Source organism: Trachemys scripta, chromosome 18 (assembly GCF_013100865.1).
Source record: "Trachemys scripta elegans isolate TJP31775 chromosome 18, CAS_Tse_1.0, whole genome shotgun sequence".
Classification (NCBI taxonomy): domain Eukaryota; kingdom Metazoa; phylum Chordata; order Testudines; family Emydidae; genus Trachemys; species Trachemys scripta.
The window spans coordinates 19,281,835-19,303,624 of record NC_048315.1 but is presented as its reverse complement, the minus strand read 5'-3'; the positions used below and the strand labels follow the sequence as shown (position 1 = coordinate 19,303,624).

At 42.2% G+C, this 21,790-nt stretch overlaps 1 protein-coding gene across 1 annotated transcript in view; it reads right to left on the bottom strand.

Moving 5' to 3' along the window:
* Nucleotides 1–3,975: 3,975 nt before the first annotated feature.
* The window catches only part of YWHAG (tyrosine 3-monooxygenase/tryptophan 5-monooxygenase activation protein gamma), a 35,735-nt gene continuing 17,920 nt past the window's right edge, over nt 3,976–21,790 (bottom strand). Inside the window, exon 2 of the mRNA XM_034752513.1 lies at nt 3,976–7,434. Within this exon, the coding sequence (XP_034608404.1) occupies nt 6,778–7,434 (657 nt within the window). The 3' untranslated portion in view covers nt 3,976–6,777. The remainder of the gene's footprint in view (nt 7,435–21,790) is intronic.

The window sequence follows — 21,790 nt, the reverse complement described above, 5'->3', positions numbered from 1 at the left end:
TATCCGAAGAAGTGGGCTGTAGTCCACGAAAGCTTATGCTCTAATAAATTTGTTAGTCTCTAAGGTGCCACAAGTACTCCTGTTCTTTTTGCGGATACAGACTAACACGGCTGCTACTCTGAAACCTGTTAAAGGTGCCAGCAGCTTGGGAAAGATTTAGACACTTGGAGAGACGTTCATGCAGGTTCAACCAAACAGAGCTCTGCAAACAGGGAGCCCCGACTGCATCTCCCGGCCACATCACGCTTAACTATTGGTTGGAGGTCAGGTGGTTCTGCAGAGACCTTATTTGTTTTTGCTCTCCCAAAGCTGGAAAGACAGTTGTACAGACTGTACCCTCTACGGCATGGAGCTCATTTGTAGGGCGAATGAGTCAACCCAGGCACATTGTAGGTGTACAGTTTCAAGGGAAGGAGGGTTTTTTATATATTATATACACACACACTGCAAGCAACTTAAAAAGCTGGGGCTGGGAGCCAACTCCTTGCTGTTTAATGCACGTCGCTATTTATTCAACAACTTCTGTTTTAGCACTAGAACGGTTCTTTCTCCACCCCCACTCCTCTGGGACCAGTATATTCCTGGAAGTCATGGTGAGTAAACCTGGGAAGGAAGATGCAGCTGTTTTCCCTCACCCCCAAGAGCCTGTATAACAAGGCTTTTAACGTGAAAAAAACCCACTGCGGCGCAGGATCATTAATGCTACAAGGTTCTTTCTTTCCCTTCTGAGCTCAAGCCCAAGAGCAAAGGCCATCTGACTTTTGACCTAAGCCAGGAGTTGAAAGGAGAATTTTAAGGGGAAAAACAACTATTAACCCGCAGAACAGCCCCACAACTGAGCATGGTTACTTGGAGGAACAGTTACTTGAAATAAGACAAAGGCAGGGTATGTGTTTCACGTACAAGGTGGGTAGTTATTAAAACAGATCAAGTCAAAGAGCAGGAAATCTACACAGCAGGGTTAAGGATTCCCGCACCTCCCTTTTAGAGGAGGGTGAGCCATCCGTCTTCTTTCTGAACTTAGATCAGGACACGCGCCTCCTTTTCTTAGAAGCGGGAGGGGCTTCCCAGCTGCTTGTGCTGTGACAAGCAAGTGGGAGGCAGCGTTTGCCTGAAGATAAAGCAGGCTGGCGCTGTCTGGAGGAAGCAGCAGCTGCTACCTGGGAAGCAGGCTGTGCGCGGGGAAAGTTAGGGTAGAAAGAACAGCTGTGAACTTATGACACTGCGGGGGGAGTGAACAGAAAACTAGCTAATCCCGATCAGCTGGCCTTACTGAGTGCTAGGTAGGGCCCCTCCTCCACACCTACTTCCTCATTCCTTTTGAGGAGAGCAGGAAGGCTCTGTCCTTATTACTGAGGTGGGGCAGACCCCAGACCCCCGTCAGGAGAGCATCCTGAGACAAGCGCCAAAACACATTCCAGGCACCCACAAGTCCGTTGCTTTCCGCTACCAACCCTGTATCTGAGTGAGGATTGGAGGGACGGCTGCCAGATGTGCTTGGTAGTGCTGGTGCTTTTCCTACTGCCCATCCCTCCCCCCCCCCCCCCGCCCCACACTGCAGATTAGGAGCTGCTGATGGAGCAGTTTAGAGCCTCCCACTTACTTCCTGGAAAAAGGAGTCTAGAGTGAGTCTTACTAGCTACACTACATCACCCCCTCCCACCAGTGAGACCAAGATTGGAACTGCTCACGCACACGCATGCACCCTTTCACAGAGAGCGATTTCAATAGCAGCCACAATCGTAAAAGCCATCTGCACAGAGAGACTTTAAGCAAAGCATTGTTCCATCAGAGGGCAGAATCCACCTTACGAGAGCAACTCTCCAGGCATTAAATTAATATTAATAGATTGAAAGGTGAACTGGTCAAGGTGCCTACACAGCACAAAGGATGCAGTAAAAGGCACAAAGCTGGTGGTTGGCTTTGGACAGTCATTGACAAAGAGGGAGAGTAACCAATCTACAGAAGACTCAAAGACTCAAGGCCTCTCCCCCCCACACCCCGTTCCATTTCGGAAGGATCACTAGCTACGGTGGGACTTCATGGTGGCCACAGTGGCTAACAAACCTATGTCAGCATAGCCTTCTGGTGTAGATGCAGCCTATGCTGACAGAAGGAGATTTTCTGCTACCATAGTATCACCACCTCCCCGAATGAGGTTAACTAGGCCAGATGCTCTCTGCTGGTGGCTTAGTTGCATCTACACTGGAGGCTTTGCCAGTATAGCTATGGCACCTGGGTTGTGTGACTTTTTCCATACTCCTAGCCCACACAGCTATCCCGGCAAAACGTGGACCAGACCTGGACACCTGAAACACCCACAACTTTCCCCAATTTCCCTACACCTGCCAATTCTTGGATTGGGACCAGCACGCACAGATTGCCAGTGGGGCTAGACTCCTCGCACACTAGTAGTAGCTTTCAAACCCAATTCTTGAAACAATTCCTTCCCCCATGAATAACCCTACACCTTCAATCCTGGTCTTGTGTATGGTCAAACTCTGAAGCAGGGGGTTGGTGCTTACGTCACCATGGAAACAGATGGCTCTATACAAAAGCGTTCAAACAGCTGACCAGTACTTCAGCAGTCAGCTAAGACTCTGAAAACAGGCTAGCTCCTGGCACTTCGGTTCTGGCCTACATCTAAGTGACATGGCACGTCTCTACACTGAAGTTGTCAAATGAAGTGAACGTTCATAGGACAGGGGAAGCCTGTTTAGAAACTCAAATTCCAAGGTGCGTACTCTTCCAAATGTATTCTGCCAAGCTCAGCTAGTACATTGAGTTGTATATTCTACAGCTACCTTTTAAAAAAAATTATTCCCTTGCTTGCTGTTCGAGGCTACTCTTTACTTACAGACCTGGGCCTTACTATTTTAACGTTCATTTTACTGAAGTCTAATTTGTGACATTCAGATGAAATAGGCTGAAAGTACAAATTGTTAGTCCAAAAAGGTGTCCTGAGAAACTACTGTTTTGATAGAAACAAGTCATTACAACAGCAAATGTTTTACGATTTGTGGACATCTACATCTTAACATCCTGCTACTTCCACACAGCACAGTGGTCACCATTAAAGTATTAGTTACCACAGCTGTAGCCAAGACACTTTAATCTTAAGTCTACAGATGTGTTTTGGTCTCATAGTAGTTTGAATTGTCTTATTCCTGCTGAACAGGTCTTTACCATCCATAGAAAAGCAAAAATCAAACTAAACACTCAATGTGATCTCTGGCCATCAGATCTTGTACCAAAACTGTCCGTTTTCAGAGACCCGATATCTTTTTGAAACCAGGGTTTCATGAGGACTGGTGTACCTGGCTCTGAATTTCAGTGAACAAAAAGATTTGCATGTGCCTCAGGTCTTAGAAGTCTTCAGTCATGTTGCGATATTCTCAAGATGACCTAGTTAGAGATCTTCTAAACAAAGACGCTGCTGGTCCCTAGGAGATGTTTGATAGAAAGTATAGTTTTGCCAGATTGCTTTCTGTGTGATGTTTCAGCCCACCTTCACACCAAGATTCAGATTATGTTCCCTGTTCTATTTATATGAACTGCTCATACTTGCCCAGAAATTGCAAGATGGATATAGGCATTTTCTGTACTTGAAAGTCTGTGTAAGGCTCTCAGACTGTCAGATGCAACGTTTAGCTTTATTTAAGAGCCCATCACTGCACAGCAGCTTGTAAACCATTTGCTTTGCTGCTACTAAAGGTCAGAGTATCTCAGGCTACTCCACATCTCTAGTGATCGGCTGTAAGTGAAGTGTCTGAATTACTCAACTAACACCTTGCTGCACAATGTACCTAGTCTTTCTTCCACCCACTTTTTCCTCGAATGTTCTGGGACCAAGACAGCTACAACACTGCAAACAAATTCCCCAGTACACGGTTTAAAAAGATCAACTGGGCAGTGAAGTTCCCATCCCAGCGGAGCCAAAGAACAAAATAAATTCAAACACATAATGCAATACAATTAAGTAGCACTGACATCAGATCTGTAAGTTTATTTGCTCAATGTACGACGGCTACATAATGACTCACATTCATGATATTCCATCACTGAGGAAAACTGCTAAGAATGGTCCGTGAGTGAAATTATTCCTTACAGAAACACGGAGTTGGAAAAATAATCACTGATTAGACCTTAAAAATAGTTCACTGCATAACATGACAAAAAGCACAAACAGAGGCTCATTCAAAGAACATCGTAATTGTTCTCCTACACTGTAATAGTTATAATTTCACCATGACATACACCAGACATTAAGATTAAGCTAACACTGGTGTTTCTTTTGCGTTTCCTTTTTTTAAAACAAAATCATATATAATTGCATGTCACTATAGCAACATCCATAACAGATCAGTTTGTTACGATAACTATTTGGTAGAGCAAACTTTACCCCCAAAAGAAAAAAAAATAAATTAAAAAACTTTAAAAATTTTTTGAAGACTAGTTTGTCATAGGAATACATAACATCTACAGTATAAGTTAATAAATTTCAAGCTACTGTATAGAAATACGACACTAGCATGCACAATATTGTATCAATAGAGTAATGGAGCAGTAATCATTTCACTGGAGAGACAGTATCATAGGCAAGTGCATTTCTTAAAAAAATGAAAGAAACCATTCAAGCTGCTTAAAAATCAAGTCCCCGTCCCTATCCCCACTCCATTTTTTTAGCCCTCTTGTGCGATCTTTCCTGCATAATTTTCTAAAGCAGCAAGAGCAAAAGCAGAAATAAAAAATAGGTTTTGTAATTCCAGTAAATCACTTCCAAATTATACAGGTAGGGACAACATTGCTCACTGGACATGAAGTTAAATTAAGTTAAGAAGCCTAAATAAATCTTCCAGTCCATGGCATTTACTGCAGGTTTCTGTCAGTTACCTAAGCTGCAAGCCTCTTCCTAGTGATCTTTCCAGTAGGGATCATTAATCAGGCTATTTGAAGTTTACAGAGTTGGGCTTCATTTGAAGTCACTGTGTAAACTTTGTGATGTTGCATATAGTACATTCATTTAAAATATATGTGCACATGGTCATTTCTAGTGAGCATATCTTTGCATGATTTCCATTGTAAAGTCCATTAAAAAGCTTTGACAATGTAATTGCAAGGTCACTCTTGGTTATGAATTTTAGCTACATTTCGGTCATTCCTCTTAACGAGTCATCTTTAAGAAAGTGAGTTATCTTTGCTGTCACATCAAGGAAAAAAGCTCTTTAAGTCCAATAGAGCCAGACTCTGTATCCAACCGTACAATAAAACTGATTGTACTGTATATGCAACACCAAGATGCTCTGTTTACAGACTGACTACTGAATGGGACAATGAAAGCCTGTTTTAATAGGACATTAATGAGTGCAGTTTCCTTCTACTGCGTAGTTTTAGTTAAAAATCTACGAAGTTCAGCAATCTGCAAAATCAGAAGGAAATGGCAGTGAACTTCCAACAATCGTGTAAAAAAAATCTTTACTCAGATGGGGGTAAATATTACCTGGTAAGCTTTATTTTCTCCCAGCCAAATCAAACAGACCTGGAAAACGGGTATTTTAGAAGAGAACTAATTTCCAGGGCTCCCAAGAGTTGATAGAAATGTTTATGATTGTAGCTCTTCCTTTGTGGATTTCTCTACCAAATGAGCTTCTAAACTCCTGAGGTTTCACTCATTATACCACAGGCTTCCCCAGGAGAATGAACACCGAGCTGCCATGAAGACAAAACAAGGAGTCTGGGTGCTACAGAGATCTGCTGACAAACCTCATGGTACAGTGGGAGAAAGTCAGAGGAAAGTGAAATGGCAGCGTCATCCCTGAGGAAGGAGCTGTGGTACCTTAAATCAGGATGGTCTTTGAAATACCAAACAGTACATGACATACAGACCTGAATTCTTTTTATCTAGTGGTGTTTTCGTTTAACGTTTCCCCCGTTTCTAATTAAGTTCTTAATCCTTTTGCTGTGGACTCAGTTTAAACAGCCGCTTGCCAAGCATCTGTTAATTTGCTGATCAAAAACTAGAGCATCTTTGATGTTCCTCAGGCAGTCTTCTGGCCTTGGGAGACAAAGGACAGCCAAGCCAGTCCACAGGGGACTGGATAAGGATGGCAAGCCAAGAGAGTTAGCAAAAGAAAACGTACAGTCAATGGCTTGATGTCACATATGGCTGTAATGTAGAAATACTGTAAACTGTAATTTAGTGTTAATACTGTAAGCTACCCTAATAAACATCTTAACAAAAAGTTAAATGGCCTAAATCCTGGGGCTTTAGAAGCCCTGAAATGTAAGTCTTTTCAGTTTGGGACTGTAAGCTATGCCATGACAGGCACAGAGCACCCTGGGGATGCACTGCTACATGGTAAACATACGGCACTTGAACCGAGGAGACACATGCACAGAAACCTTACTGGAACCACAGAACTTCATTTTTTAAAGTGAGGGCCATTTCATTCAAGTTATTTCATCGTTAAACCCTTTTATTTCTAGCAATAAAGTTAAATTAAAGACGGCTCCACCTTGTATTATTAATCTACAGAACAGTCCATATGCCAGTGTGAGGCTGCCATTCCATACCCAGCACAGCCAGCCTGACTTTCCACTAGTGGTGTTTTGGCAAAAATGTCAAAAGAGGCAATCAAGACAGGTCGTGGGGGCCTCCCTGGGAAGGTTACCCTTCCCTTCCCCCCCCCCCCCCCCCTTCCCCCCCCCCCCCTTGTGGGAAAAAAATAAAGACTGCAGTAGTAGCATCAGCGTGCGGCTGCCAGTCCATCGGGGGGTCTAATTGTTGCCTTCTCCACCGTCGTCATCTTGCTGATCGCTTGTCCAGAGCGTTAGGTTGTCACGAAGGAGCTGCATGATGAGCGTGGAGTCTTTGTAGGAGTCCTCGTTGAGGGTGTCCAGCTCAGCAATGGCGTCGTCGAAAGCCGTCTTGGCCAGGTGGCAGGCCTGCTCCGGCGCATTCTGGATCTCGTAGTAGAAAACGGAGTAGTTAAGCGCCAGACCCAGCCTAATGGGATGCGTCGGTTGCATGTGCTCCTTGCTGATCTCATGGGCTTCGCTATAGGCTTTCTCCGAAGACTCCACCACAGTTGCCCTCTTCTCTCCTGTGGCCACCTCAGCCAGGTAACGATAATAGTCCCCTTTCATCTTCAGGTAAAAGACCTTACTCTCATACTGCGTCTCGCTGCAGTTCTTGATGAGATAGTTGTCTAGCAGGCTCAGCACATCTTGGCATACAGCTTCCAACTCCTTCTCTATTTTCTCACGGTAGGCCCGGACCATTTCTATCTTCTTCTCATTACCATCAGCAGATGTCTTCTGCTCAATGCTACTAATTACTCGCCAGGAAGAGCGCCGTGCCCCCACTACATTCTTATAGGCTACAGACAACAGGTTCCTTTCTTCATTGGACAGTGGCTCGTTCAGCTCTGTGACCTGCATTGAGAAGGGAGAGAGAGGAAAGAGGGTTGGATTAAATTATACTATCATTTCCCAACTCTACCTCATACATTCGGCTGTTCTCACCTGCTACCTCTAGAACAGTGACCTGAACAAGGTGCTAGTTGATAAGATTCCAGTTCATTTTACTTCTATATCAGAAGTTAAAGCCCTGCTCCGTCTGTGGGATGTAAGGGGAAAGGCATTGCAAATTCTGCCAGCTTTCAAACACAGCTGGGAAGCAATTTGTTATGTACCATCAACCTGGATGCTAGAGGCTGTGCTGCTTTACCCAAAACTTATGTCAAAATTTAATCACTTTTCTAGCATCATTTTTCCAGTTATGAAAAGATGGCGCCTAAGTTATGCCTTGATAGACACCAACTGGGTGGAGGTCAGGCCTCAATAAGAAGCAGAAGAGGTGAAAGTAAGAGCTATAGCAAAACGTGAAGAGATGCTTGTACTCCTAGGACAGTGAGTAAACTAGCTTAATGAGATGAATGAAAGCTATAAAACTAGCTTAATGAATGTTTAGTTTTTCAGTTTTCTGAGAGGCTGGTTGTCTTCTTTTGAGATGTCCAGAGACTTCGGCAAACTGAATTTAGACACATTTCTTCAAGACAGCCATTACATCTTTGATCTCTGACCAATCACATGGTAGCAGTAGGCTCTTTTTTCCTACACAGGAGATATTCTCCACTGGTTGTAAGGAGAGTTTACATGTACAACCCTCTCAACATCAGGATACATACACCACTAAGAGATTAATTGCCTTAGCAATGGGATGGCTATGGGGAATAGTAAAGAAATGTGGAACTATTTTGCTATAAGACTATATACAGCCAAGATTATACTCTTCAAATCATTAGCAAATCAATCTTATGGCTGGTAAGAGTCACATCTGAGCCTGACACCTCATTCCAGTGCCCACATCATCAAATCGATTGCACTGTCACTAGTTACCACCCTTGAGAGTTTCAGCAGTGAGGAAAGTGCTTGAATGGTTACAGAAACTACCTCTTACTTACAGGCAACACATCCAGGTAAACACAAGGATGTTCATGTTGCAGTTGCCTGCGCTGTCTGTTCTGCTGAAGAGTCTCCATGGCTGTAGGTATGGCACCTTTCACAAGTACGAACATTTACTAAGCTACCAAATGTAACTGCTTGGGTCGTCGTGGCCGTTAGGCTGATGCCGGTAGCAGTTCTCAGCACGGCTAGGCAATAAGCACCCATATTTCAATCTCTGTAGCTACTTGAAGCAGTTGCTGGCAGACGCGGAGAATGAACGTGATTTTCACCACTAAGTCAAGGTTATGTGTGCCCAGTCAACCCCACTTGGTCAAGGGAGATAGGATCTATTTCAGCAAACAAAACAGTGTTCATGCTTCCTGAATCAATACGCAGGGGAAAGCGATGTAAAAATGCCGGAAATATCAAAAATCCTATTAGTAAACCCAAGCCACCTTCCTCCTGCTGCCCCCCCAAACCAAACATTTCATATAGAAATTCAAAGCATCCAAATAATGTCTGCCTTCAACAACACTCCAGAAAGTCAGACTGAGGCCACCTTAACACCCGAAGTTTCATTTCAGAGACCATAAACACCGCAAGTTATATAGCGATTGTACTAACTCCGGCCTTTTTAGCCACGTAGGCCACAAAAATAACTTACAAATTATTACTGTAGCACTAGCAGCCCCAACCACAGACCAGGACCTCATTGTGCTAGGCACTGTACAAACACAAGAGACAATCCTTGCCCCAAATATCTTTCAATCTAAGTGATTCCCAATTAGCCAAAGTTAGTACATTAAGGGCAATCATTTCTATTCTGCATTAAGACTCACTTCTACTATAAGCTCAGAGCTCTGCAGTTGTATATGTCCCCATCTTCAAGCCTTTTACAATCAGGTAGTGTAGTTATAGCACTTAATATCCCCACACTAACGTTTGCCTTTTGCTTGTACCTGACACATACATTACAGTAGAGTATGTAACTGGCCTTCATGCATCTCTGATCACATATACTAACTTCTCCAAATGCAAGACGGCTGCAGACTTTCTAAAGCCCAGTCCTTGACCCAAATAAAATAGAGTAGGTTAGAAAGGAACAAGAAATGGCATCTTTGTAGAGCAGAGTTAAGGTTGTTTGGATGCATTTCCCTACTCGCAGGTGCTTGTTTCTTCATTAGTTTGTAACTTCTCTGATTTTCTAGTTTGTATTTTATAACCAACGTGCTGTTAGATGGTTTATACACCTTTAAATGACAGATGTACTCTCAACCTTACCACTGCCTATTGCTTTAAGGGTCACATTGCTAGTGTGTTACAATAACTCATTAGAACGGAAAGTACTCCCAGGACTTTAAAAAAAAATTCTAGTAGGAAGTATTACCTGCCTGCACCATTAATGTTCACTTACAATCATGAAATACTGTATTTTCTTTATTACAGAATTCCATGTGGTGTCAAGTGATGTGATCTTATAGGACATTTCATCTGTCACAGAACATTTAAACCCTTAAATCTGAAGAGTGAATACTAGAATTTTAAAATAAACTGCACCATTGCACTGCGAGCAGAGTGCTCAGAGAAATTCCCACATGAACTCTATATACAAGTTGCGACAGACATTTTAAAGGAAGGTTTTTAACGTCCCAGGTGGAATTAAGTTGTTAATATAGGTTGTCAGCATGTTTTTACTATAACTAAATCTATAATGCCTGAACTCTGTTGCATTCACTTGTCACCCACCCTTTCATACAAAATAAACTTGTGATACTGATAACTGATTTTTTTTTATGAGAGAAGAGAAACTGGCAATTCTCAGGCTACCAGGACATTTTGATCTTTTATGGCTTGAAGCAGACAATTAATGATTTATTTTGTAGGCAGATGTAGCAAATTTATTATAATACTGGTTTTCCTTGAACCTGTGCTAATAGGATATCAGTCAAGATGAACTTCAATAGAACTCAAGGTCTGAACAATCAATTTTGCAAAGCACACAAAAACTGGGGGAATAGTAAATAATGAAGAGGACAGGTCACTGATTCAGAGCGATCTGGATCATTTGGTAAACTGGAGGCCAGCAAACAGTGTGTTTTAATATGGCTAAATGTAAACATCTAGAAACAAAAAAATGTAGATCACACTTGCAAAACTGGGGGACGCGATCCTGGGAAGCAGTGACTCTGAAAAAGATATGGTGGCCCTAGTGGATAATCAGCTGAACCTGAGCTCCCAAAATGACACTGTGGCCAAAAGAGCTAATGTGATCTTGGGAAGCGTGAACACTGGAATCTCAAGGAGGAGTAGGGGACTTATTTTACTTCTGTATTTGGCACTAGTGTGACTGCTGCTGAAAATTCTGTGTCCAGTTCTGGTGCCCACAATTCAAGGAGTATCTTCAAGAAGGGTTCAGAGAAGAGCCACACGAACGATTGAAGGATTAGAAAACATACCCTATAGGGACAGGCTCAAAGCATTCAACATATTTAGTTTAACAAAAAAAGGTTAAGGATTTACTTGATTACAGTATCATCTTAATGGAGAACAAATATTTAATAAAGGGCTCTTCAATCTAGCAGAGAAAGGTATAACATGATCCAATGGCTGGAAATTGAAGCTAGATAAAGTCACACTGGAAATAAGAGCTTTTTTTTTTTTAAACAGTGAGGGTAATTAACGAGTGGAACAATTTACCAAGGGTGGGGGTGGCCTGGATTCTCCATCACTGACAATTTTTAAATCAAGATTGATTTTTTCCCCCCTATAAGATCTGCTCTAGGAATTATTTTGGGGAAGTTCTTGGCCTGTGTTCTAGAGGAAGTCAGACTAGCTCATCACCATGGTCTCTTCTGGCCTTGGAATCTATGAATAAGATTCAAGACACTTAATTTAGGGCTGGACAGAAAAGACATGTCTGGTGTTGCACTCCTTGTAATTTAATATGTCTCACTAGAGCAGGGTGAGGGCTGGCTAATCAATCACACAGATCATGTTCCAAATCCTTTTCCAAGAGATTGTCTTTTTTTTTTTCCATGAATCAGAGTTCAGACAGTCTTAACGCCCTCACCTAAACAACTGAAATCATGAAATCCCTGAGGGTACATCTACATGACAGTGAGGCACAGCTGGGGCTACGCCACTATAGTGTAGATGTTTCCTACACCGATGGAAGGGGATTTTCCATCAATGTAGGTAATCCACTTTCCAAGAGGCAGTGACTAACTCAATAGAAGAATCCTTCTGTTGACCTGGCCACGTCTACACCAGAGGTTACGTTGACCAAACTATGGTGCTCAGGGTGTAAAATTTTTCACGGTCTTGAGCAACGTAGCTTGGTCAATCTATGTTTTAGGAGTAGACCAGGTCTGAGAAGGAGGTGGCAATGACTAATCTGGGGAAGTTTATAAACAGCAGGATAATATTTATACATCACAGATATGAAAACAATCTCTCCCCCATTTTCTAATGAAAGGGCCTTCAGCTGAAAGTTTATGCTATAGCCGTATGATCCAAAGGACGTGAATTTGAGTTGGCCCATTTTAAAAATACAGTGTTAACCAGGACTGTATTAGCACTGGCTTATAGGCATTTGGTCAGTATTCAGATCTCACTGTCAAGGTTCCTGACAAATCAATGCTTTCATGGTATGTGGAGATCTAATAAACGTGTGTCCAAGTTTTGCACAGTTAAAAATTATTTTGGACTCCAACAGAAGTTAATCACTATAAGCTTACCTGAGCTTCCACTGAAGTTAAAGAACCTTGTTACAATTTTAGCTTCCCTGATGGTTTTAAAAAGCGGTTTCAAACACAGGACTAATTTTCTTGGTCTCCTGCATTTTTGCTGTTACGCAACAAGACTGGCCCCCTTTGCTGCTCCTGTATATGGCATTTTCAGATCAAGTAAGGAATGAAACCGGGGATCAGGGCTTTGGGGTCAGGTAACAGAAATGCTACTGGTACCTAAGCTTATTCACAACATCCCCTCAATGGAAGATACAGAGCTAGAAATCAAACGAAGCAAAGTATTATATGTACTTGATGTGTGTATAAACCTGCAGTAAACAAATATCAAACCCTACACATGGCAGGTCAGACAGCAGAGATGCCAACTTCTGATCTGGAAGGGAAAAATGTACCCCTTTGCTCAGAGGGAGTTATTGAGATCAGTCATTCTATATAGAAAAAGGATTTTTCTCCTTACTCTTTCCTAGAAATTGAAAGCCTTTCATATGGGGCAAGAGGTCATCTGCAAGAAAAAAAAGTGGGATTGTGCCCTTTTGCCTCTTCATTAGAGCTGATGAGAATATGGAGATTGTGAAAATGTTTCTATTTATCAAGTTTTCCCACAATCCACTTCATTCTTTGATACATAAAAGGCTGGATTTAGACAACGACTACACTAGAGACCTTACAGCAGCACAGCTGTACTGAGGCAGCTGCGCCGCTCTAAGATCTCTCGTGTAGCCGCGCTATACTGACGGGAGAGAGCTCTCCCACAAACATACCGCTGTGCATGCTACCACTTCTATTGCTCAGGCAGGTGTTTTTTCACACCTCTGAGCAACGCAAGTTTTGCTGACATAAGTGGTCGTGTAGATACGGCTTTAGTTTCTGCTTTATGAAGTCATTCTACCCTGAAAACCAAGTCCTAAATTTCTACAGGCATGTCTACAGATTTTCACCTCAGTAACTAGTTGAATTGTAATACCATAACAAAAGGGTTGTGTAAGTACAGGTGTAGCCACCAATTTTAGTTTAAGAACGTCTTATATCAATTAAACCTGAGTCTTTACCAGCTTCAGCGACATCAAAATAAGATTCTTAAACTACAATTAGAATGTCCACACAGATCTACACCAGTTCTCCAAAAGATTAAGTCCTCCAAGAAGCCATCATATAAAGTATCAAGTAAACTACTTCTAAACCTTGTCCCATTTTGACACAGGGCCAGTCTGAGACATGAAGTCATATGTAATTTTATTAGACTTTTTTGGCTCTGATCTCCTTTAACATTCACTGAATATCCTTCTCCTGGTCAGAGGGCTGCTGATATAAACCTTCTGAAGTGTTTGTTGTCTTAGGACTTGAGATTGGTCTCCTTACAAACTTCACTGTGTGGTCCTCCACTCAGTTTTACTTGCCTGTTCTATGGAATTCTAGGTTTAATGCTATTCCCACTCCTCTGCAACCTAAAATGCTCTTCCTGTAGTTCATAGCCAAGAATTACAGTCCCCCACTGATTTGTCGTTCCACCATGTTTCAGTAATGCTTATGTCAATGTTAGCTTCCATTAGAAGCAAAAAAGAACTGGAATGCTATGTAAACATCTTGTCAATGAACAAGAAGTTAATCTATTTCCAGTGTAAAGTGTTTTGGGTGAAAAAGCTGGAGCCAGCTTTCCACATGGACCAATAAGTGGCTTTACAGTATACTTAAAAACTCATTTCCTCTGAGCAATAAGGTATCAGGAATACAGGCAAGATGCTAACGGGAGCCAGTGATTTGGAAAACCTAAATGGACCTTATAGGGGTTTTTTTCATGCTTATGAAGCAGCTTAATACATTCTTCCCTATGGTCATTGGTAATTAAAACCTATTTTTAACATCCCTGGGTCAAGCATTAAGTTCACAGTATTCTACTGGCCTTTTCTTCTAGGTCTCCCAGTAACTAAGGAAGATATATACAGTTGCCAGACAAAGCACTCTCACAAATTATGCTGATAAAAACTTGGGTTTCTTATTAACCCAGTTGTTCTCAACCAGGAGTACACATACCCCCCGGGACACGCAAAGGTCATCCAGGAGGTACTCAACTCATCTAAATCAGTGTTTCTCAACCTGGAGATGGCAACCCCCAGGAGGGCCATAGGACAGGTTTAGGGGGTCACAAATGAGGACTGGCATTAGGAGGTAGCAAGCATGGCAGTTGCTAGGGGGCCCATGCCAGAGGGCCCTGCAAAGTTACATGCTTCAGCCCAAGGCCCCACCGCTCAGGCTTCAGACAAGGCTCACAAGTGAAACAGATTCAAGTATCTCACTGAAATGCAAGTCCAATATTTATATTCCAATCTATTTATTTTATAATTATATGGTAAAAACGAGAAAGGAGGCAATTTCTCCGTAACAGTGTGCTGTGACACTTTTGTACTTATGTCTGATTTTATAAGCAAGCAGTTTTTAAGTGAGATGAAACTTGGGGTATGCAAAAACAAAGCAGATTTCGGAAAGAGGTACAGTAGTCCAGAAAGGTTGAGAACCACTGTATTAACCCCTTAATGCCAAGTTCAGAATTCCCATCTTTAGCACTTGATGTGAAGTTAGATCAATCCTTATAACCTGGCATTTTACCTCTTAGTTTCAGAACTCTGGTCTGATGGAGTTTTTAAAGACATACACCAACTTGAAGTTTAGCCAGTTTCAAGGGACTTGTTAAAAGCATTTTCAGGTGCTGCATCTGCTCAAGCCCCATGCCAAGTTCTCTTTAAAAATGTTTCTTCCCTATTGTTGTATGGGACCTCTACATAAACAAGGGAAACTGACCATAGAGAGCACTAGCAAATGGCCCAAAATAAACTTAAAACACTGAAAGAACAGAATCTATTCTCAGTATGTTTATACTTTATGCATTTTTTAGCCCTCTTGCTCCAGGTAACTATCCTGTTAACAAAAAACTTCTGTTATCTCATGCAATCAGATGTGGAGAGCTATTTGACTTGAAACATGACAAGCTGGACATCACAATACCAACAAACTGGAGGAATAGGTGGTCTTTGCACATATACACCTCTACCTGGATAGAACGTGACCCAATATAACACGAATTTGGATATAATGCAGTAAAGCAGCGCTCGGGGGTGGGGGGGGGGGGGGGGGGGGAGAGAAAAAGCTGCTGCGCACTCCGGTGGATCAAAGCCAAGTTCGATATAACGCAGTTTCACCTATAATGCAGTAAGTTTTTTTGGCTCCTGAGGACGTTATATCGAGGTAGAGGTGTATATTTTAAATACATATACTGGGCAGATTTGTATTTTACCCTCCATCCCTTTCACAATCTTGTACCATGGAGTCTAAAAACCTTCCTTCAATAAGAACTTGCCAAGGTATTTAAACCTGCTGAATTTTTCACATGATCTAGATTTTTTGGTTCATAGAAGATTAGGGTTGGAAGAGACCTCAGGAGGTCATCTAGTCCAACCCCCTGCTCAAAGCAGGACCAACTCCAACTAAATCATCCCTAGCCAGGGCTTTGTCAAGCCAGGCCTGAAAAACCTCCAAGGATGGAGATTCCACCACCTCCCTAGGTAACCCATTCCAGTGCTTCACCACCCTCCTAGTGAAATAGTTTTTCCTAATATCCAACCTAGACCTCCCCCACTGCAACTTGAGACCATTGCTCCTTGTTCTGTCATCTGCCACCACTGGAAACAGCCTAGCTCCAACCTCTTTGGAACCGCCCCTCAGGTAGTTGAAGGCTGCTATCAAATCCCCCCTCGCTCTTCTCTTCTGCAGACTAAATAAGCCCAGTTCCCTCAGCCTCTCCTCTTAAGTCATGTGCCTCACCCCCCTAATCATTTTTGTTGCCCTCTGTTGGGCTCTCTCCAATTTGTCCACATCCTTTCTGTAATGGGAGGCCCAAAACCGAATGCAATACTCCAGATGTAGCCTCACCAGTGCTGAATAGAGGGGAATAATCACTTCCCCTCAATCTGCTGGCAATGCTCCTACTAATGCAGTGCAATATGCCATTAGTCTTCTTAGCAACAAGGGCAAACTGTTGACTTATATGCAGCTTCTTGTCCACTGTAATATCCAGGTCCTTTTCTGCAGAACTGCCACTTAGCCAGTCAGTCCCCAGCCTGTAGCAGTGCATGGGATTCTTCTGTCCTAAGTGCAAGACTCTGCACTTGTCCTTGCTGAACCTCAGATTTCTTTTGGCCCAATCCTCCAATTTGTCTAGGTCACTCTGGACTCTATCCCGACCCTACAGCATATCTACCTCTCCCTGCAGCTTAGTGTCATCCACGAATTTGCTGAGGGTGCAATCCATCCCATCATCCAGATCATTAATGAAGATGTTGAACAAAACCGGCCCCAGGACTGACCCTCGGGGCACTCCGCTTGATACCTGCCGCCAACTAGACATTGAGTTGTTGATCACTACCCATTGAGCCCAATGATCATTCTAGCCAGTTTTCTATTCATCCAATCCATACTTTAACTTGCTGGCAAGAATACCATGGAAGACTAACTAAAGCTTTGCTAAAGTCAAGATATATCATGTCCACTGCTTTCCTGATATCCACAGAGCCAGTTATCTCATCATAGAAGGCAATCAGGTCAGTCAGGCAATCAGGTTGGTCAGGTCTAATGTCTTCCTGCCAGCTGATGGAGACAGAACTAAATCTAATCATATCATTCCCAGTATGAGTGACAAGCCCCAATATATGAAAGGGGCTTGTCACTCAAGTCTCCACTAGCTGTCTACAGAAGGTGGATTATCTGCACACTTGTCCGCTAGCTGGAAAGGAAGAGAAGGGCTCACTTATTCATCCCCAGATATGGCTATCATGAAGCACACGCCTGCCTCGCATGTCTACACTTTACGCAACAGCAGCTCTAGAGCAAGTCTTCACTGGCAATGTTAAATCACTGCCGCTGCAGCGCTTTAACATGGGTTGTGTAGTCGCGGCATAGATTGGAAGAGAGCTCTCCAAGTGCTCTAAAAAAACCCACCTTCATGAGGGGCACGGCTCCCAGCACTGGTGCACTGTCTACACTGGCACTTCACGGCACTGCAACTTTCTCGCTCAGGGGTATGAAAAAACACCCCCGAGCACGGCAAGTTTCAGCGCTGTAAAGTGCCAATGTAGACAAGCCCTTAGTCTCATTACAAGCTAACCAGTGCTTATTTTGTGCCACCTCTAGGCTTGCTGCATCAGTTATGCATGTAAAAAAGTTGCTTGAACCCCAGCACATAATTGCTTGAGCACTTGCACCTCCTTCATTACAAATTAAGCACTGAAGCCAACCCATCCTTGCACCTGAGCCTAGGTACAGGAGGGAACTATCCCGCACTGGCAGGAAACAGACCAGATGATCTACAGCTTTTTTTTAAATCATTAGTTTCTATGAACATGTAGAAGTCTAATGCTGATGGGAAAGAGAATACCACATTATGATTTCACTGCAATATCACCAAGAAGCTGAGCTTAAAAGGAAAGTGTTCTCATTTAAAAGGAAACCAGTATTCTTCTCAATTCTGATGAAGTGGGTTTTAGAGGGGTTCTCTTCCTTTTTTGTCCTAGTATAAAGGATTCCCTTTAATTGGGCTCAAATCCAAGTCCAGAGACAGACTTTAATGTCCTAAAGTTTGTGGCAGCTCACAGCACAGGGATCTATTGAGTTGCGAGCAGCAGCATTGGGATTGGATTAGAACAATTTCTTCCTCATCATAAGAGTAGGTGGGAACTGACTAACGTCCTGAAACACAACAAAGTATGATACAAAGCAAGATCCTAATTACTGTATTTTTTGGAGTAATTGGTGTAAAATGTGCTGTTAAATGTAATACCAAAAAGAAATCTGGCCTCTTGACCACTTAAAAATGACAGAATTAGGACAACCCAGATACAAGCAGGACACAGCAGATGTAAGAACATGGAAGTTTGGCTATTTAAATCTATTGCACTATTCTGAAGTTAATTTTAAGAGTTAAGAAAAAACTTACCTCAATTTTGAAAGTCTTGCTCCAGGGTAGAATGATTTAAATCAACAATTCTAATCATGATTTAAATCATCAAGCAGGAAACCTTGGTTTAAAACAAGGGTTCTCAAACTGGGGCTTGGGACCCCTCAGGGGGTCACAAGGTTATTACATGGGGGGTCACAAGCTGTCAGTTTCCCCCCCAAACCCCGCTTTGCCTCCAGCATATATAACGGTGTTAAGTATATTAAAAAGGGGGTTTTAATTTATAAAGGGGGTCGCACTCAGAGGCTTGCTATGTGAAGAGTCACCAGAAGAAAAGTTTGAGAATAATGGATTTAAATAATCAATTTTAATCAAGTTTTGCATTTGCACTTGTTATTTTCCCAAAAGAAGTGGATTCTCATTGGTTGATAGACACTAAAACCACAAGTGGCAGCTAAATATAGCTTCTATCCTAAATTCAGTGCTTTTTGCTAACCAGTATACGCTACAACACATTTATTTAAGCAATTATAGAGTTTGACATCCATTTTCTAACATAATAAAATGTTTAATGCATTTCTTAATTAGTAGATATACTTGTGATGTGGATGAAATTTGAAGATTATTAATAGAAGCTGTAAATTGTTTTTATGCATTTTTAGTTAAAGACAAATGTGCTGGATATATACAGAAGATTATCAGCATGTTTGGCTGATAAAAAGTTTAACACTAACTGATTTATTAAACAAAGGAAGTATCTGTAGTTACTTTAACTGATGTTTGTAGTCATCATGTCTTTCAAATTTTAGAACAAGTATCTCTATTCTCACATTTGTTTTTTATCCATAGATTGGAAGATGAAAACAAGCTTTCCTGCATTTTCAACCACCAATTTCTTACCTTTGAATTCAATTATTGACTTGAATTAGTTAAATAAACTGAAATAAAGAAAATATTCTCTACATCTGCAGAAGCTACTGCTGTCAAAAGCTGGTTAGCACTTCAACAAACTCCGGTTCCAGGTGCTTAGCCAATGACTTCCATCAGTCAGTGGTCTGACTCTTTTTAAAAAAAAGTTTGGCAAACATGTATTGCTTGATTTTTTTTTTTTAATTTAAGTTACATGCTTTTAATATATTGTGATAGTCTATGTTAAAGCCTGAAGTTACTACTGTATATCTTTAAAAAAAAAAAGTTTTTATCCACCCTGTCTAGCATTAAGATATTAGCACTTTCCCAGTCTACCCTCATGCCCAATTCTAACATCTGTAAAATGGTATCTTCCATCAGACCATTAACAGTCCTTAAAAGGTTAATGAACAGTAGCACTCTCCCCTAGAGCTTGAAAAGTTTAGGCATCTACTACGGCCTCGTCTACACTACATGGACTATAGCAACAGAGCTACAGCACAACTACACTGGCATAATCCTGTGGAAACAGCCTACGGCGACAGAAGGGGTTTTCTGTTGCTGTAGAAACACTGCCTCCCCAGGCAACAATAGCTAGGTCAATGGAAGCATGGAGGATAGCAAAGATGGTCAAGGACACAATCCCATTCTCTGGGTGTCCCTAAACCTGGGACTGTCTGACAAGTGATGAATCACTCGATCAACTGCCCTTCCTATTCACTCCCTCCGGAGCACCTGGCACCAGCCACAGTCTGAAGACAGGATGCTGATCTAGATGGACCATTGATCTGGCCCATATGGCTGTTCTCTCATTGACTTAGCTACATTTGCATCGGGGTTTAGGTCAGCATAGTTATGGTACTCAAATGTGGATTTTTTACACTACAACTATGTTGACCTAAGTTTTCAGTGTAGACCAGGCCTAAACTGGAGGCAAGTGTGACAGTTTACCCCAGTAGAGTGCAAGGACAGAAACCTGGTGATAAGCCCAACACATGAATCCTGATCATCCACCTGCCTCTTTCTGTTTCAGAACTTTACTTCTGGCTCATAGGTGCCAGGTAAATTTGAAGCTGCTTTGGTTTACTGGGGCTATTTCCATCTCCCATTTCCCTCCTGCCCACTCTGCTCACCTTCTTTCTCCATTCCCGGCATTTGACACTTTTTCTGCTTTGTTACTGGGGTATCTACAACATCCCCCGCTTTGCCACAGCGGGATGGAACACAGGCAACTCCTGTAAGTTTGCCTCGGTTGTGCTTGCTTGGGAAAACCAGTGCTGTTCCTGCAATTGACAAGGGACTGCTGCAGCATGAAATGGGAGAAATCTCCCCCAGGCACATAGCAGCTCCCTGCAGCGAGATATTACTCTCAACTATGCTTCATTCTTACACCCAGGCCTTGTCAGGCAGCTTCCCCACTGGCAGATCAAGGCAAGGCTTTGAAGGGTAGTTTAAAATCTAAGTTAAACTATTAATTGCTTCCATAAAAACTGAGATGTTTGTTCAACATATGAACTATGAGTAGCTTTACAAACGTGAACAACAAAAGTGAAAATATTTTACTAGGTTAACTAATAGGTTCTTTAAGAAGCTAATTTCGGGGGGGGGGGGGGGAGAGAAGAGCAGGTTCCCAGCCCCTATGAAACAGGAGTTTGTCTCTACGGTTCTGAGTACTAGATGTACTTTATTCTATTACAACTACTACAGCGAAATGTGCAAAACACATGCTGAAAAGGAAGATTTACTGCAGCCCTTGGATTTCTGTACTGCAACCACGGACATCAAGACAAAACAGACGACAATTTCAAGTTTGAAACATTTTCGGGATCGTCTGACTTAATAATCTTCCAATCATACCTGTATTTAAGTTTAAACTAGATCCTGAAGATCCAGAAGAGAGAGTCTTGTGTTGCCATTGTTTTAATGCTTGAGACCAAGTATTAAATCGAATTCTTAACACTTCAGGACAGTAGTACAGAGGAAATCAAGGTGAAATAACCCTGCTTAAGTGCAGTTGTGCTCTATAGATGTGTAAAGAAAATCGGATAAATTTTAGTAGACTGAATATGGCACTAGAGCAGTGGTTTTCAATTTTTTTCTACTGCGTACCCCCAGGTGAGGTCATAATATACCTATGATTAGATTGCCAAGTCTTACTAAATAAAATGTGTTGTCCGCAACTACAGGATTTTTCTTGCATACTCCCTGCCGAGAGCTCGGGCACCTGTTTGAAAACCACTGTACGAGAGCAATTCTTGCTCCCATACAGACCTGTTACTGATTTACTGCCGGACTTGGGCAAGTCACTTGGCTTTTTAATCTTAGCTGAATACCTATGAGGTGTTCTCCTTCACAGGAGAAGGCAAGTATTCGTTCAGCACTTTAAACACAGCAGAATATACATACGGCACTTAACACATTTGACAATTCCTATTCATTAGCAACTAGATTCTTGTCCTCTGCTCTATTGAGCACGATAAGTCCACGCACTGTCATCACGACTTGCAAGGATGCCAGACAGCAGAGACCAGCAACATTTAAGGCACCAATTGTATCCGGTATTAGCTGAAAGTGAGTGCTAGTCTGGTTCCTCCCACCTTCCAAGGAAGGGGATTTACGGTTTAAGGCATTCAGATTAAAAGTTTTAGAGGTGGGTTAGTTTTTGGCTCAGATTAGGACAGGCCCCCTTTTAAACCCAGCCTTTACTGATCTGTTTCATTATCGCGATTCTTGCTCTTAC